Source organism: Haliotis rubra, unplaced genomic scaffold (assembly GCF_003918875.1).
Source record: "Haliotis rubra isolate DU_JTF1 unplaced genomic scaffold, ASM391887v1 Scf313, whole genome shotgun sequence".
In the NCBI taxonomy this organism is placed as follows: domain Eukaryota; kingdom Metazoa; phylum Mollusca; class Gastropoda; order Lepetellida; family Haliotidae; genus Haliotis; species Haliotis rubra.
This window is the reverse complement of record NW_025766984.1, coordinates 471,368-490,040: the sequence shown is the minus strand read 5'-3', so window position 1 is coordinate 490,040 and position 18,673 is coordinate 471,368. Positions and strand designations below refer to the sequence as shown.

The window sequence follows — 18,673 nt, the reverse complement described above, 5'->3', positions numbered from 1 at the left end:
ATATTACATTGAAATGAAAATCTTTACTCTTCAAAATAAAATAACATAAAATACATCACATTTTTTGTTATGATAATGAGCTTATTAAAACGAGGCTGCAGGTACTCGGTGAGCTAATGGCGGTGTTCCTGGTAAATAACTGTGCATTTCCAGGTTGTGGACTGACATTTACATCCCTTGCAGATCTAATCCAACACATCGAGGACATACACATAGGTAAATCGACTAGACCTGAGTGTGATCCGTGTCAATCATGCAACACTGATTCCGAACTTTACAAAAAAAACATTCCAACGACGCTTTGTTTACATTTTGACACAAGCATGGGTTACACACGTGCAGCTTCCCGCGAGCTGTCAAACTTCACAGGTTGCACATTTCAACCTGAGTGATAAAATTTCTTGTTGTACTTGACAGATCGGTGTTGCTAATACGATTACTTACTGGTTACTGTTATATGTTAAGGTTTTTGAAATTTACGACAAATAGACCCAAGACAATAGCGTTACAAAAGCTGACCGAAACAGATTTGCATGTTATGTGAAGTTCAAAAGAAGAATCAGGAATATTATCAATCCCTCCTTTTCAGACGCTTTACCGAAAATATGATGCCCTTATCCATTAACCTCACGTAGTGTAACAGCTTTGCTTCTACTATTAGACATTTCCTGGGCCTTTTCAAAGTAACCATGCAGAGTGCAAAGACTGTCATAAGTCACTGAATATGAGAGTTACAATCTTGTAGTATTTGTTTAGCCCTAAGATCACTTAAATGGGGATGGTGAATGGTCTTGATCAACATCATTTTTTTTGCAATATTTAGTTTATGATAGGCTTAGGGTAATGCAGTGATACGAACCCATGGTGGATCGCGTCCCTTATCACTTATCTGTATCAATATGATTCACACCTAGATAACATCATCATGGTAATCTACCATTTAAAATGTAATTTTACACTGGGCAGAGTTTCAGAGTACAAATTATGGAATAATGTAGAAAAACATTTGAATTTTTTTACACTCTGTCCTTTGTTTTTGCCATTTACTTTAGTGAAAGTTCGGAATCATTGAATATGTTATGGTCAAGTTAATTGCTGTATTTCAATATTTTCATTACTTGTGACAATATGCATTTCAAAAGAAGACATTAAATTTTTATCATCTTTATCAATGTTAATATAAGTACCGCTGTCCTATCTCAAATATACTAAACACTGAGATGCACAAGTGAGTGACTGAGTGAGTTTGATTTTATGCCGCTTTTAGCTATATTCTAGCAATATCACGCCTGGGATGATGCACAAGTGAATTTTAATGTGTTCTATGTACCAATAAGTAATGTATTTCATTCTGGTTTCTTAATGTTTTTACCTTGGGCGTAGTCATCTTAAATACTAGGTTGGGCAAGTCGGTAATGGCGTACCTGCAGCCATGGTGTCTAGTCACAACCAAGTGTAGCGTGAAATATTTCATAATATTTGTTAGAGACACTGGTAAGGGTTTACTTTTGAGCTCACTTTGACATTCTCAATGAGAGCTGATGTTTTGTGTATGTTTTTGTCGGTATTCTGTCTGTGTACTGGAAATAGTTTTGTTAAAGGTCACATGCAACGTAAAACACAACTTTGCAGATTCTGATACCTTTCGGTATGGACTTACCGAAACAAAGCGTCAAAAATGCAAATTCAACTTATAAAGTTGAAAAATAACGCGATGAAAAAAACGCGAAATCAGAGTTCAAACGTTTCCCTAATTTTCCCCAGACTTTTTCTGGGGAATACGGGTTTCAACAGCTGGGCTGCGCTCATAGCATGTGCGCAGTGAAATAGGTTCGCGCAACTTGGAAGCGGGCTGTCTGGTGAATACTCGGTGAAGGCTTTGGTGTGAGCTATTTTCATAATGTTTTGTTGATATCTCACAGGCAGGCGAGCTTTTATATGTTATGACAGTAAATAAACTGTTTATATAATTTCATTTGTCTATTTCACCACACGTTCTTCTTACCGAGTCACTTTCTCAGTTCGATACTTAAAAGCAATGTCATTATTTAGCGTTGACAGAATTTCTAACTGTGATATAGATATGTCGCTGTCACAGACAAAACTCAATGTCTTGTTTTATTGACACCTGTGTGTCTGCCTGCCTGTCTGCTAATGACAATATTCAATACACAACTGCGATCACTGACCACATGCAATTTGAACTTAACACCAATCAGGCTATACACCATAAACAAAACGCATTGATTTATGGCCCGAGTTCGGTCTCTGTCACATTATGTAATTACACAGACAGGCAGGTGTGATACTTGAACACATGACATGTTATGATGTCTGTTGATTGCAAAATGTTATACACAAAAAATGAGCATGTATTTACAAAACCCAACATGAGCCGTGAAGGCGGCATCTGCTAATGAACCAGCCGTTACACTTGAGTGCACACCCACCCGCTCTGACTGGGTTCGGTATCCCGACTGCTTCGTTTGAGGGAGGTAAACCCAAGTACAACATATTGCACTTTTGATTTGCGATTATACGCTTATAATTTTGTTTATTTGTTTTTTCATAATCAGCAATGCATATTATATGTCATGAAGAAGTGATAATTGTGTTTTAATTATGTTTGATTTTTTGGTTGCATGTGACCTTTAATGTATACAAGTCAATAGGTTCATACAGTAAGACTCCAAATCATAGGATGTCTCTAACATCGGACTGGTTTATTTCCTGGCAGATGTGTATACTGCCATTGGCATCAGATATCTTGCTGTAGATGATCTGATGCTTCTATGGTGTCAGTGTCACTGTGAGTAGGACATATTGTTGACTGTTTATGGGATGTTGTCTTGGAAGCCTTCCCATAGAATCCAGGTCAGAATAGGTCCTGAGTTTCCCGTGTCTCCAGAACTGACTGAGTGAGTGAGTAAGTTTAGTTTTACGCCACACTCGGCGATATTCCACTGATATGGTGTCGTTCTGTAAATAATCGAGTCTGGACCAGACAATCCAGTGATCAACAACATGAGCATCGATCTACGGAATTGGGAACCAATGACATGTGTCAACCAAGTCAGCGAGCCTGACAACCTGATGCTGTTAGTCGCCTCTTACAACAAGCATGGGTTACTGAAGATCAATTCTAGCCCGGATCTTCACGGGTCAGAATTGACTGAAATGAGAATTGTGTTGTTATGTTAGTGTGTATGATCAGGTCATTTCATATTATCTGTTGAACGCCGCGCTCACCACTATTCCATTTTTATGATGTGGCATGTGTAAAATGGAGGCTGGTTTAGGCAAATCCAGTAAGTTATGTCGTGATCAACAATCCATGTTTTCGGGATGTAATGGCAGGCAGTCAAACTAGTCACCTTCTTTGACCACCTGATACATTTGATGGTCACTCAGAAGCAACATCAGTTGCAAGGGATCAGTTCTACCCCAGAATCCTCATGTTGGTACATGATTTTAGTTAGTGGTGAAGCGACAGTCCTGGAATTAATTATTTTTGTCATTGGATATTTGCTGTTAGAACATGTAAAACGTGAAATTAAACTGCATGCCTTTGCATAGGAAATGTAACAGTAATGATAAGATTTCATGACAACGTATGGTATGGATTTACAACTTGCCCCTTCATCTTCAACGTTGTGTTGTAAATATTATAGAAGTTGTAAATCCATACCATATGTTGTAATGTTACCTTCCAACTTCTAAATACCCATCAAGCATCTAACAATAAGATTGTTCATGTGTAATGTTAATGTTGATGGTTCATCGTTCACTTTCTCTAGATACGGACCCTCGTGCATTAGAGAAACAGGAACTCCAACAGCCATCAGCTCTCGCCCTTAGTTACGTCTTGAGGTACATAGGATAGCCTTTTATCAATGTTGTGTTCATGATCAACTTTGTGTTTGTAGTTATGCTGCTTGGGTATGAGGTGAAGCATGTAGTTAGAGAGCATGTTGATATAATATTCACCATTAGAGCTAAAATGGATGGAATTGTTATAAGAATGCCTGCGTCTTATCAGAAATCTGCAGGTGTAGCTAAATAGCAGCTTGCATTTCCTGAACAATGGGATTCTTTCTATTCTATTGTTATGTGGTGTATTTGGGCTCACGTTTCTTGTTGTGACATCACCCTTAAGTATGTTCTGTGATGTGAAGTTAATGATACAACCTCTTAACGAATGCTGCTGTTTCCTTCATGTTGGCAGTTGCGACAAAATGTTCTCCATTTTAGTGTTAAAACAATGGTAACAATAACTTCCTTGGCTTTCATTTTTGCTTAAGCCCTTGGCCTGTTGAACAGCCCTCCTTTTCAAAATTTCAGACAGTCAGTGGCTGACCTTTGGCTTCTGCAAAGGCAAATGCCCTGGCAAACAATGTAACCCTCATAATATATTTTGCAAGGTGCTTTAGATCTTAATGATATTTGCACCACATATATATTGTTAGACCATGGTCTGTTTCACTTAGATACATTTATTAGCAGCCATCACATAAAATTGTAATATTCCTGACAAGATAATATATATTTTTCTCACAAAACCAGGGAATGCAGAAATAGTGAGTGAGTGAGTTTAGTTTGACGTCGCTTTTAGCAATATTCCAGCCGTATCACGCTGGGGACACCAGAAATGGGCTTCACACAATGTGCCCATATGGGGAATCGAACCCGGGTCTTCGGCGTGACGAACGAACACCTTAACCGCTAGGCTACCCCACTGCCCCGAATGCAGAAATAGACTTAAGACTAAATGTAGCCTTCACTATGTATGGTTAATGATTTGCATGACTGAACATCCACATGGTGTAAACATGGTGAATGGGGGTGTTTTTAGGACAGGTCAGAATATAAGGTCTCTGCCAAGATTTCTTGCTTTTTAAACTATATAGTGCTTTGGCATCACAGGGATATCAAGTAGAAAGTTTTTTCTGCATGGACATATCATGAGAGATTTTTTGGGTCATGAAAGCCTTACATGAAAGGTCATCATCACAGTCATTGCCATTAAAAATGTATGTTTGCTATATTCACTTAGATGGGTTTGTTTATTGAGAAATCTTCTGTAAGTCACTTGTAGTGGGTATATCATTCTTATGTACAGCAAGTGATGACTGTCTTATTATGTCAGTGGCGACCATGATATATTTTCTTACTTTAAGCTCCACCTAAAGACGTCATTTTGGGTACCTGAAAGCCCATGGGAATGTTCTTAGGAGCGTACAGGTGATATAGAAGGCTAAATTCGCTGTTTATATCTATGCCATTGTAGAGTTAATGGCATCTTGGGAAGGGGCATTGCATTGGTAATGTTTTGAGTAACGTTTATTGAAGGTTGAGGTCATTGAAGTGCTTTGTGTACTCAGCCTATCCAGAGAACCATCACCCACCTCTTCACTCAAAAATAATAAATATGCAGTTGTCCAGTTGAGGAACATTTGCACTGCAAGTGCAGATGACTTTCTTATCAAGGTAATTAGAGGGACAGAACTTTCTGTTAAGAAGTTGTTTTGATTGAGACGTGTTTCGGAGGCCAAAGGTGATCTTCTTCAACCTGAAATGCATGTAATTGTCTTATTAACTTGCTTGATTATGTTAAAGGCATAGGCCTGTGTCTCATCAACCTGGAGGTACCCGGTAATATTATTTGACTGGAAGTGCATGCAACATTCTTATTAATCATTTTAACAGAGCCAGAGCTAACAATTTCATGTCGTCACAGCGTTGTCACAACGTTATGCTTTCGTTGTTACAATGTTGTTCTGTGGACTCCCATTGTCACTTTTACGTTGTCACAATGTTGGGTGATACGTCATTTTTACGTTGCCTGAAGTTAAAGTTATTTGATGCTAACATTTTATGTTGTCTTAACATTCTATTTAGCGTTAATAGTTGAATAGTTTTCCCAGTAGTGAACAGTACATAAGAGACAAAGCAGAGATTCAACTCAATGTTTATTCGTCAATTTGCACGTTGTTTTGGTCGTGTGTTTTCTGAAGCTGTAACGGAATAGTGAAGAAAGAATCTCAAAGTGAAAAGATTACACAAGACTATCCTGACACCAAATCATAAGATATGTTGTTTTTAACATTGTGAGGAGCCCAAAGCATAACGTTTCTCAATGTAAATTTGCAACGTTGTTATTACGTTGTGACATAACATTATAAAATGACGTAATACTAACCTTGTGACAACGTTGTGTCATGACATTACCAATCTACAACCTTTCCACAACATAGAGAAAATGTTGTGTGTTAGCTGGGATGGTAGCTAGAGGCATGGAACTGTCTGCTTTATGGTCGTTTACATTAAATGTGTTTTCTCAACCAAGTAAGCATATTGTTAAAATGGAAGTGCATGCAGCTTTCTTATTACTCATGTTAATGTAGCTATTTTAGTTAGAAGCATGCAACTTTCAATATAAGGCCATCTTCCATTGGGAACTTTCAAAAGCAAAATGTGATGCCATGAAAGGAGAAGTTAGAATAACATTCCTATTAATCTGGTTATTAATTAGCACTGTAAATGCAGTTTGCAATCCTTGACACAAGTACGATGTCTAGTAAATTTTCCTTCCATCTGGTAAGATAAGCTTATGTAGTCAGGGTACTGAGACGAGGTCTACTGAAAGTATTGCTAAAATACAACCTCAGGTAAGTACACGCGGAATGTTACGGCACATACAGGATATAACACATTTGTCCACCATCTGGAAGTAAAATTCTTCAACTGGAAGTACGTAAGACTTTTCATATTTGTACTTCCTTCGACATGTGTTTCCCAATTTGGAAGCAATTGTCATAATGGAGGAAATTCATTTATGGTCAACGTTGTGTTAGCTGCAAACAGGTACTTTTAATTGGTTTGCGATTCAGATTGTTGTATCTTTGCATCAATTTTGCCAAGATGGATTGTGGTATGGTGCTTTCTAGAAATGGCGGTGAAGGTGATAAAATCTAACTGACATGTTGCCTGACAACTCAAGATGTTTCTGATAGCACAGCCATACATACATTTTACTGTGAATGATTCAGCACCTTCAGATTTTGTTTTCTGATTCCATCTGTTCAGGTTTTTCACAGAGGCAGCCAAGAAGGAGAATGCTGACCCATTCAGGAAGAGAGTTCGCCCCCAGTCACCAGCCATGTCCCTCCCCAGCAGCACTCCAACCGGTACGTAGCAACACTAGCGTTACCTGGCAACACTGTTGTGATAACATGTCCCTCCCCAGCAGCACTCCAACCGGTACGTAGCAACACTAGCGTTACCTGGCAACACTGTTGTGATAACATGTCACTCCCCAGCAGCACTCCAACCGGTACGTACCAACACTAGCGTTACCTGGCAACACTGTGTTGTGATAACATGTCCCTCCCGAGCAGCACTCCAACTGGTACGTAGCAACACTAGCGTTACCTGGCAACACTGTGTTGTGATAACATGTCCCTCCCCAGCAGCACTCCAACCGGTACGTAGTGTTACCTGGCAACACTGTGTTGTGATAACATGTCCCTCCCCAGCAGCACTCCAACCGGTACGTAGTGACACTAGAGCTACCTGGCAACAATGTGTTGTGATAACATGTCCTTCCCCAGCAGCACTCCAACCGGTACGTAGCAACACTAGCGTTACCTGGCAACACTGTGTTGTGATAACATGTCCCTCCCCAGCAGCACTCCAACTGGTACGTAGTGACACTAGCGTTACCTGGCAACACTGTGTTGTGATAACATGTCCTTCCCCAGCAGCACTCCAACCGGTACGTAGCAACACTAGCGTTACCTGGCAACACTGTGTTGTGATAACATGTCCCTCCCCAGCAGCACTCCAACCGGTACGTAGTGTTACCTGGCAACACTGTGTTGTGATAACATGTCCCTCCCCAGCAGCACTCCAACTGGTACGTAGTGACACTAGCGTTACCTGGCAACACTGTGTTGTGATAACATGTCCCTCCCCATCAGCACTCCAACCGGTACGTAGTGTTACCTGGCAACACTGTGTTGTGATAACATGTCCCTCCCCAGCAGCACTCCAACTGGTACGTAGTGACACTAGCGTTACCTGGCAACACTGTGTTGTGATAACATGTCCTTCCCCAGCAGCACTCCAACCGGTACGTAGCAACACTAGCGTTACCTGGCAACACTGTGTTGTGATAACATGTCCCTCCCCAGCAGCACTCCAACCGGTACGTAGTGACACTAGCGTTACCAGGCAACACTGTGTTGTGATAACATGTCCCTCCCCAGCAGCACTCCAACTGGTACGTAGTGACACTAGCGTTACCTGGCAACATTGTGTCGTTATAACATGTCCCTCCCCAGCAGCACTCCAGCCGGTACGTAGTGACACTAGCGTTACCTGGCAACACTGTGTTGTGATAACATGTCCCTCCCCAGCAGCACTCCAACTGGTACGTAGTGACACTAGCGTTACCTGGCAACATTGTGTTGTGATAACATGTCCCTCCCCAGCAGCACTCCAACTGGTACGTAGTGACACTAGCGTTACCTGGCAACACTGTGTCCTGATAACATGTCCTTCCCCAGCAGCACTCCAACCGGTACGTAGCAACACTAGCGTTACCTGGCAACATTGTGTTGTGATAACATGTCCCTCCCCAGCAGCACTCCAACTGGTACGTAGCAACACTAGCGTTACCTGGCAGCACTGTGTCACGATACATGTAACATGTCCCTCCCCAGCAGCACTCCAACTGGTACGTAGTGACACTAGCGTTACCAGGCAACACTGTGTCCTGATAACATGTCCTTCCCCAGCAGCACTCCAACCGGTACGTAGCAACACTAGCGTTACCTGGCAACATTGTGTTGTGATAACATGTCCCTCCCCAGCAGCACTCCAACTGGTACGTAGCAACACTAGCGTTACCTGGCAACACTGTGTTGTGATAACATGTCCTTCCCCAGCAGCACTCCAACCGGTACGTAGTGACACTAGCGTTACCTGGCAACACTGTGTTGTGATAACATGTCCTTCCCCAGCAGCACTCCAACCGGTACGTAGTGACACTAGCGTTACCTGGCAACATTGTGTCCTGATAACATGTCCTTCCCCAGCAGCACTCCAACTGGTACGTAGCAACACTAGCGTTACCTGGCAACACTGTGTTGTGATAACATGTCCTTCCCCAGCAGCACTCCAACCGGTACGTAGTGACACTAGCGTTACCTGGCAACACTGTGTCCTGATAACATGTCCCTCCCCAGCAGCACTCCAACCGGTACGTAGCAACACTAGCGTTACCTGGCAGCACTGTGTCACGATACATGTAACATGTCCCTCCCCAGCAGCACTCCAACTGGTACGTAGTGACACTAGCGTTAGCTGGCAACACTGTGTCCTGATAACATGTCCTTCCCCAGCAGCACTCCAACCGGTACGTAGTGACACTAGCGTTACCTGGCAACACTGTGTTGTGATAACATGTCCCTCCCCAGCAGCACGCCAACCGGTACGTAGCAACACTAGCGTTACCTGGCAACACTGTGTTGTGATAACATGTCCTTCCCCAGCAGCACTCCAACCGGTACGTAGTGACACTAGCGTTACCTGGCAACACTGTGTTGTGATAACATGTCCTTCCCCAGCAGCACTCCAACCGGTACGTAGTGACACTAGCGTTACCTGGCAACACTGTGTCCTGATAACATGTCCCTCCCCAGCAGCACTCCAACTGGTACGTAGTGACACTAGCGTTACCTGGCAACATTGTGTCGTTATAACATGTGACTTCCAAAAAGCACTCAAAACGCTATGTAGCAATGCACAACATAACTAGAGAACACTCGGTTGTGTTGACATGACCCTCCCCATCAGCACTACAACCAGTCCGCAGTAACACACAGCGTTACTTAGGAGCACAGTGTTGTCATGACATGACCGTGTCCCAAGATATCTTTTAGTTTTCTTACATCCATTAGTGTATTCCTTGTATCTGATAAATTGTGTTGTATCCTACACTGTTACATATTTAGATTATAATATTAAATTAAAAAGTTTGAATGAACTAATGCAACGTTAAATTAAATTGACTCTCGTGCCCTCTACTGGCCGAACATTATTTCAAGCGTACCCCATAGAGTTATGTCCCTTGGAGTGCTCTTTACAAATAACCTACGCACAACTTGTGATTGAAACCAGTTCTGCAAACACCTACAACACCGCATGCGACAGTTTTTGATGTACGGAGCAATTGTTTACATTCCATAGTGTTAAGCCCATTTCTGGTGTCCCCCGCCGTGATATTGCTGGAATATTGCTAAAAGCGGCGTAAAACTAAACTCAGTCAGTCAGTCAGTCAGTTTACATTCCATATATGGCAAGTGTTCTCTGTTTGGAAATTGTTCGCCTTGTTATTCCATGTTTCGTCTAGTTGGTATCCAGTGTTATGCCCTGTACTCCTGACTGTACTGTTGGTATATATACATGTGTTATACCTCAATGCATCATGTACAGCAGCTGTATGTTATTCCACTGCAGGGAGTGAGATAGACGAGGAGGAGGTGCGGAGTGATGACGAGGAAGACAGTAACGACTCATGGACCACACAGGAGGAGTTCTCTTCAGACACAATACTCAGGTGAAGATCTCGTGTGTTGAGCAGAGGGAGAGGGGGTTTACTTCTTACAAACAAAATGTCAAACTCTGTAATTATAGCCTACTTTTAACTGACACGCATCAGAGTGATTTCCCATAAAACACAACACAAAGGTGGAACCAGCCACAGTGTTGAAATGCTGTGATGTCCCACCTGTGAGCCTGAGCCTTTAGATGCTTAGCATGGTACCTTGATCAGCTTGACTCACCATTTTAACCTTGAAATCTTTGGAATAAATCCAGAAAGTAACATATAGATAGATCCATATTGGGAAACCTAAGTAACCATGGATACCAACTTGAATAACAACATGACACTGGGCATGGCATGAACTTGACAAGGTGACAACATAGACTGATTCAAGCTCAGGATTTTGTGATCTGCTCATTTCTGTACCCAGTCTTCACAACTGGAAAGCTGCAGTTATCAACATGAGGCCACCTACAATAAGGACAAAAATAAGTGCCCCTTGCAGCATACACAAAATAGAAGGGCTGGTTTAATCAATTTACTCCCCTTTTAAATTACACCAAAACACTTCAGAAGGAATTGACCTTTGAAGATCTGGGTTAGAATTATTCTTCAGTAACACATCCTTGTTGTAAGTGGCGACTAACGGGATCGGGTGGTCAGGCTCGCTGACTTGGTAGACACATGTCATTGTATCCCAATTGTGTAGATCGATGCTCATGCTGTTGATCACTGGAATGTCTGGTCCAGACTCGATTATTTACAGACCGCCGCCATATAGCTGGAATATTGCTGAGTGCAGCGTAAAACTAAACTCACTCACTCAGGAGGAATTATCTCCCTTTGCGCTGGTTTAGAAACAAATAGTGGGCTTAATTTCGCAATAGAGTGAGTGACCTTCACGGGTCAATTATGCAATAGACACAAAGGAAGGGTATGACAGTGTACTGTGTGGTATTGCAGCATGATGGGCAGTAAGGACCAGGAGGGAGACAAGCCGTTCGCCTGCCCCGTCCCGGGCTGTAAGAAGCGCTACAAGAACATCAATGGGATCAAGTATCACGCAAGACACGGCCACAAGCGGGAGGCCAAGATAGTGTATGTATAATTTGTGCAAAGTCAGTGTTCATATCGTATGTTCAACTCCTGCTTGATATATGACATGCCTGACAGAACTGACTGGCCGGCTTGCTAACTTGGTTGATGCAGGTCAGTTTATCCAAATGGCGTTGATCGATGTACATGATGTCAATAACCAGATTAGTGTGGCATTAAACAACAGAAAGGGAAGATCACATGTTCAAAGAACTTTTGTATTGAGTGTTTTTGGTGCCTGTGACATTAAGTTCATCTGATAGTTGATCCAAAGGGAGGCAAGCGCAGGATAAGGCTCAAATCAGATATACGAGGATATTTCATTACAACTTTTAGAAACATACTTTCTTATCTGTAATCATGTTAAACCTGATATGTTTTGTTTACATAAGTTTGAAGTGTGTCTGCCATTGAATGTCAATGCTGATATACCATCAACATATGGTCCAAAGGTTGTGTGGTCAGAGACAGTGCCATGAACAGAGTTGTCTCCCTTAGCTTTCACCCCCACATTTGATTTAATCACTCATGCCATGCTACACATTGGTTCTACACTGTGAGAAGCACAATTCTAGTGTTACTCAGCATGAAAACACTAGATTATTGCGGAAAGTGTCGTAAAACCATACTCACTCTTGCCATATGTGTAAAAGTGTACAGACATTTGTGTTTCAATCTTTCAGTGTGAAAAAATCTTACAAGTGTTTTTGTGGGAAAAGTTACAAGACGGTCCAAGGCCTTCGGAACCACAGCGCTCAGCAGCACCAGACGGTAGACATGGGCAGCAGTCAGACGGCCACCATTGCCCAGTCTTTGAGTCTCAAGACGCAATACACACCCACAAGTGTTCTCAAGACAATTGCCAACAACACCACCATTGACGCCCTCCTTCTGTCAACATCTACACAGTCAGCAGTCAAACTTCCACAAAATGTCCTCCAATCTGCAGTGTCCACAGCTCAGACAGTTCGCAGTCCCTTGACAACTGTTGCCATGACAATTGTACAAGCAGCTAATGAAAATACTCCCACATTGTCTTCAGTGACCCCTATGCAACTTGTCAGCCAGTCATCCCCAGCATTATCTGTTGCCATAGCTACTGCTAAAGTTGAATAACCAAAGAGCAGACAATTATAATGCATTCACTCACAGCCAAAACACTGTCACGACTGTGTTAATTAGTAAGCTTAAAGAGAACATTCATTCTTTGCCAGAACATTTTTACCACTTTATGGTGTTTTTCGTCAATAATCTAAGGCTAAATACAGCTGGAAATATATTTCCTTATTTCTTTCTAAGAGGCCAGGGTTAACCGGCATGTACAAGAGAAACAAAAACATTAGTATAACCTAGGAACACAATGTATTTTGAAAGCTTTGGTGGACATATTAAGTTTATATTCCATACCAGCTACACAATTAGCTGCATCCTTTGAAGAAGTTTGTGAAAATATTCTTGATAATTCAAGAACAAGCCTGGATAAAACAATTATGTCTGAAATATGTATTTCACTCAAACATCATGATATTAAGTTGTTGTGATAGATAGGACTGCAAAAATTCTAACCTTTCCAAAGACCACTGTAAGGTATTATGTCCTAAGAAGTTGTATTGCTGTTGATGATACATCTTTTATAGGTGCTCAATGAGTTAAGCAGGCTTGCTTTAGACATGTTGATATGAATATATTGTTATCATGGCTATTGTAGTCCTTTCAACATGTCCTTGATGACTTGCTGTAACAGCACCAAACTGCTTCACAGTAATGACTCACAATACGTTGACACACCGTGACAAATGCTGAAGTACTGTATCCCACAGTAGAGGCTGTCAGGTTTGCAGATGGAATAGAATCTTGCTGGTTTTCATGACACAGCATGTGGAGGCTTACATTTGCAGAAAAAGAAATGCTGAAGTGTTTGGTTCAGTCATGATTAATTGAACCTGCAATGTTTTCTTGATGTTTGTGCATTATTTGTGTTTTGCTCATTTTATGATTGCATGAAAGTTTTGAGAGTAGTATCAAGTACATTATCACCTTTTCGGTATTCAGTGTATTTTATCTCCATTCTATATGACGAATACTCTGCGTCTTAGTTTTGGAAGCACATTACAACCTTCATTGCCTCTTTCTCTGGGTTAGCACAGATTGTCTTCAGCTCATGAGAGCAATTTGAATACTGTATATTGCCTTCTATAAAGAAACTCCATGTATATGTCGACCCCTGTATAAACCTTTAAAGTTGATCTAATATATAAACTCTTCTATAATGCGACTATGAAGGAAGCACATCGTCAGCGCATACACAACCCCAAAATTTGCAATGAAAACATGTCTGTCTTCTGTTGTTTTTTTATACAATGCGTGGTTATGTAGAATTCCAGCTCATAGCGTCATGCATTGTGTCATTCATTCAGGCTATTGAAGCAGCTGTAGCAACAGAAATGAGTCCAGAGTGTAATAAAATAAAATAGAATGTAGATATTATACACTTCGTAAAGCATAGAATCACTGACCAAACTTCAGCAATGTTCAAATTTCATATCATTTGTCAGTTTATTTTCAACAATTTTTATATATATTGTATTTTGTGAAATCAAGAATCTCATAGCATGGTGTGTTCATGTGTAAATGTGAAATCCATCTTTTGTCCATTATGACATTCACTATATTATTGTTGCTGCTTGTGATATTTGAAGCTCAATGTGTATTTAGACATTAACAATTCAGTTGTCGTTTACTTGTTTGCATCACAAAGTATTGGTTTCAGATTCAGGCGCAGCCAGGGATACCCAACAAGTAAAGGTTACGGTACTTGTGTATACACCTGATGTCTGTCTATACATCCCACCGATCAAGAAATCTGTACCCCACCATTATCTTCATATGTTTTGTAACAGATTTATAGATTAGTGTTTGTCAAGAGACAGTAGAAGACACTGCCAGTGGGATGGCTGTGAATGTGTTCACTGAGAATATTTTAGGTAATTTTGACACATATTTTTACTGCAAGTATCTCACTCCCTCTCCATTTTCGGAGGCTGCACAACTATGCCCACCTCTAATAACCAAATGACAAACTTGTGAAGGGAGATAACTGAGGCAGTAGTGTATAAAGTGATTATGAATCAAGATGCTCACATTTTATATTGCAAGTTGTTGTGATAAGGGATTTACTAGATCATTACATTTTGAATATTTTCATTGGCAACGAAATTACAACCAGATTTATATGCAACAAAGGAAAATATCTTCACAGAAAGGAAAACATGGAACTACAAATAACATTATTTTGTGATATTCTCACTGTCTGGGTACAGGAGGAGAATAAACCCAACTCACCCACTAGTTGTTGAATATAGTATTGGAGGTTTACATACTACTCAAAAGAATTTAAAGAATACTAAAACCTTTTCCTATTACCATTGTTAATCCATCATGGACAAATTATGTATCAGTAGTAATATGACAGAATCAGTAGTCCTTAACGTCTTTTGAGTAGTATAATAAAACATTATGGGCTGGTGTCATTTCATGTATGAAGTTTTCATAAATATCTTCCATTGTGTCCTGGGATGTACCAGTGTGATGCATGCTAGGATGTGTTCCAGTCGGCTCTAGTCAATCCGTGTTCTTCTGTATGTGTGCTTGTTCACGGAGTATCACGAGAACTGCATACCATGACAACTATTTATTGAGTGGTGTTTCGTGTTGGTTACTTTCGTGACAAAATTCAAACCGTAACTTCTAATGTCAAAACTATTTGAATGTCTCTTGTTTTTAATTTATTATGTATTATACAAAAAACAGTACTAGTCTGATATACACCTCAAGAAATATGACTGAACATTATCTGTTAAATATGTTATGTTGCTCGTTGCTTAATCTGTCAAAATTTAGGATTTCTGAAGTTTATGAGCGGAAACCAAAGACCCACTAAGTAGATATACTTAGTCTGTGGGAAAATACCACGAGCACCCTTAGTTAGGAAAGAGATCCTGATGGTAAAATGCCCTGATATATAGACTTTCCTGAAATATATTGATACTCTATGAAAAAATGTGGAATTTGGGAAATAATTTTCAGTGCACTGACAGAAATTGGTATGATGCCTGAATTCGTGCAGTATTTCCGTGAATATCCTAGTTTGAGTATTTGCTGATGTTGTAGTACCTGAACATCAGCTTTTAGTCACTTGTCAAGAAACAAAATTTACTATGCGTTTTCAAATTGTTCCTGTTTATAAAAGCAATACCTGTGGCTCTGGTTTTTTACCAAATTGTCTTTTGGGAATATTTGTTGAAGATGGGTGTTTATGTGCTTGTTCAATATGTTCCTCGGAGCTGCTTGTTAATTCTAAGTTTTGTAGCATTTACCAAAGTCCTGATTCTGACGTTGTATTTCACGCTGTGAAGTTATTGATCCTGATGATTTCAGATGTGTTTTACAATTAATCAAATCAGTAAGTTTTACAGTTACTTCAATTAGTCAACTTTCACTTGTGTATACCAAAAGAATGATGATCCCGGTATTCCAAGGATCTGTCCTCGGAGGATGGAAAGATTGAACGATATATCATGATCCTTGCCTCATGATATGGAACAGAATGAATGTGTTTAATGGGATATGTATGAAGGATACATGATATCAACGCTTAGTTCTTCATGGGCGGCGTAGCTACCATTATAAAAAGAAGCCCAGGCTTACACATGATTTTGAAAATGAAAGCCCTCAATACTATCTAAATATAAGCTTTCCAACCTATCGGGCCTACATGAAAAAATGGCTTGCTACGCGTATGTTCTTTTTGACCCGATTCATGCAGTTTCCAACATTCAGGAAAGCATTTACTGCATGTTCTGTCACCAAGCTTCTAATTTAGGAGTGAGTAGTAGAGTAGCCTAGAGGTTAAAGCCGTCGCTTCATCACACTGAAGCCTGGTTCAATTCCCTGAATGGGTACAATGTGTGAAACCCATTTCTGGTGTCCCGTTATGAGATTGCTGGACTCATATTCTAAAGGCGGTGTTAAACCAAACTCACTCAGAATTAAGATATTTCCCTGGATGTTAATGGAAATTGCTTTTTCCACTCAGTATTTGGACACAGGTGACTCCGTCATATAAGGTATGTTGAATATATTGTGTTTGTGATGTTTCTAGGTATTTCAGCATCATGGGTTTGACCAAAGTGGTAAAAGTCTTGGCCCCTGTATGACTTTATGCTTTAATCTTACGCTAAAAATTCCTCCCTTGCTCAAATTCTGTTCAAACCGACATGACACTCCTCTGTGTTTACTGTCTACATGTAAGGGCCAAGATATGGGCACATAATTCAGTGGTCATAAAGTGTGAACAAGTGGTCCTTGTCATGGCCCTAAGTTGGGGGGGTGCAGGAATTCATGAAGTAAAGGAGCAAGACTCAAGGGCCCTATGAGCAATCAAACTTTCGACGGTTAATTTAACTTTGTGTATCACACAGTAGGCTATACCAGGATATTCCAGAGGATTATTTGAACATTAATGCCACAATATTGTGTTTTTCCTGATATTGGAGCACGGATGAGTGCTGCTGAATGTGTCAAGATGGGTCAGATGTCGTGATATGAATTATAGCTATCAGTATTATTTGTGCTCATTCAAACAACAAAAAAACTGTTCCTGATATTATTATCACATTAGCCAAAGACTATATTAGGAAGAATCTTGTGTAGCTCATAATCTCGTATTCGGCAGTTATTTTTATTTTCAGAGATTTGTATCATGGGAATGATTCAGAAGCCATTGTTCTTTGTTATGAAGTGTTGTGAAGAAGTGGTGCAGCAGTCATAGTCTATATACAGGCCATCTGGGAAAATATTAGATCACATGATTAGTTACTTTTGTCAGAATTTTGTAGATAGTGTATCATCTTTCTGTCTGTATAATGCTTCAAAGAGAAACTATTTGGGCACATAGAATGACATAAAAAAAAAACCAGTACTAGTATTATTCTGTGATTGAGGTTATGGAAAGTCTGAAAGGTTTTGCTTAGTATGCTACTCAAAAAGTTATGAACGCTCAGTTCTATTATATTACTATAATGCATGAAATTGGGTTTTCTTTAACTGTTTCAATTACTATACACAGTCCTTTTTCAGATATTTTCATCCATACAGCGTAAGTGCAGTCATATCATGGTATAACCTGTGTGAAGCCCATTTCAGGTGTCCCCTGCCGTGATGTTGCTTGAATATTGCTAAAAGCAGCGTAAAACTAAACTCAGTCAGTCAGTCATGGTATAACCTGTGGTGATGTTGCTGGAATATTGCTAAAAGCTGTGTAAAACCCACTCACTCACTCACTCATGGTATAACCCTATATACTACATTAAGTGTTCCAAAGGTTACATGGTTGTGTATATTTTTAAAATGTTTTTTATTAATATTGCTTTCAAATTTGAATACTTGTCAGACCTTGCCATACTTGTATATTCCATGCTGATAGGTTTTTGCTTAGCATGAGGTATTGTGTATATATATATGCCTCATATGTTTTACAACAGATATTTGGGGTTCATATCTAACCCCAGGTGAATATTCTGTGCAAACGTAAATAATATGAATTATTTTTGTGGAATCATTATCCGCAATCAACATAGGACATCACTGATGATGTTGACAGGCTTGAAAATCGTAGTAATATTTGAACAGGTGAGCATCAGTGCATTTATTTCCATTGATTTCATTTCAGATACAAGGATGGAACAAAATCTAAAAAAAATCAAATATAAAAAAGTAGTCACATAGTAAGATGTCTGTGAAAGGGATCAGAGCATTGAATATGTCATGGTGTCCAAATATCATGCGTGTTGTCCACGAGACTTAAGTGTTGTGATGATTATAAGCTTCTTGTAATCAGCTATTGATTGTTATTTGATTATATTCATATTTGTTCTGCGATTATTTTGTGATACTGAGCATATCAAAATT

General features: G+C 40.0%; 1 protein-coding gene across 1 annotated transcript; it reads left to right on the top strand.

Moving 5' to 3' along the window:
• Positions 1-104: 104 nt before the first annotated feature.
• On the top strand, positions 105-15,534 carry LOC124283317 (juxtaposed with another zinc finger protein 1-like). Its single transcript, XM_046719351.1, has 6 exons — positions 105-216; positions 3,798-3,870; positions 7,087-7,187; positions 10,522-10,621; positions 11,573-11,707; positions 12,388-15,534. Exons 1-6 carry the CDS (start codon positions 117-119, stop codon positions 12,818-12,820), a joined length of 942 nt encoding a protein of 313 aa, XP_046575307.1. The 5' UTR covers positions 105-116; the 3' UTR covers positions 12,821-15,534.
• Positions 15,535-18,673: the final 3,139 nt, after the last annotated feature.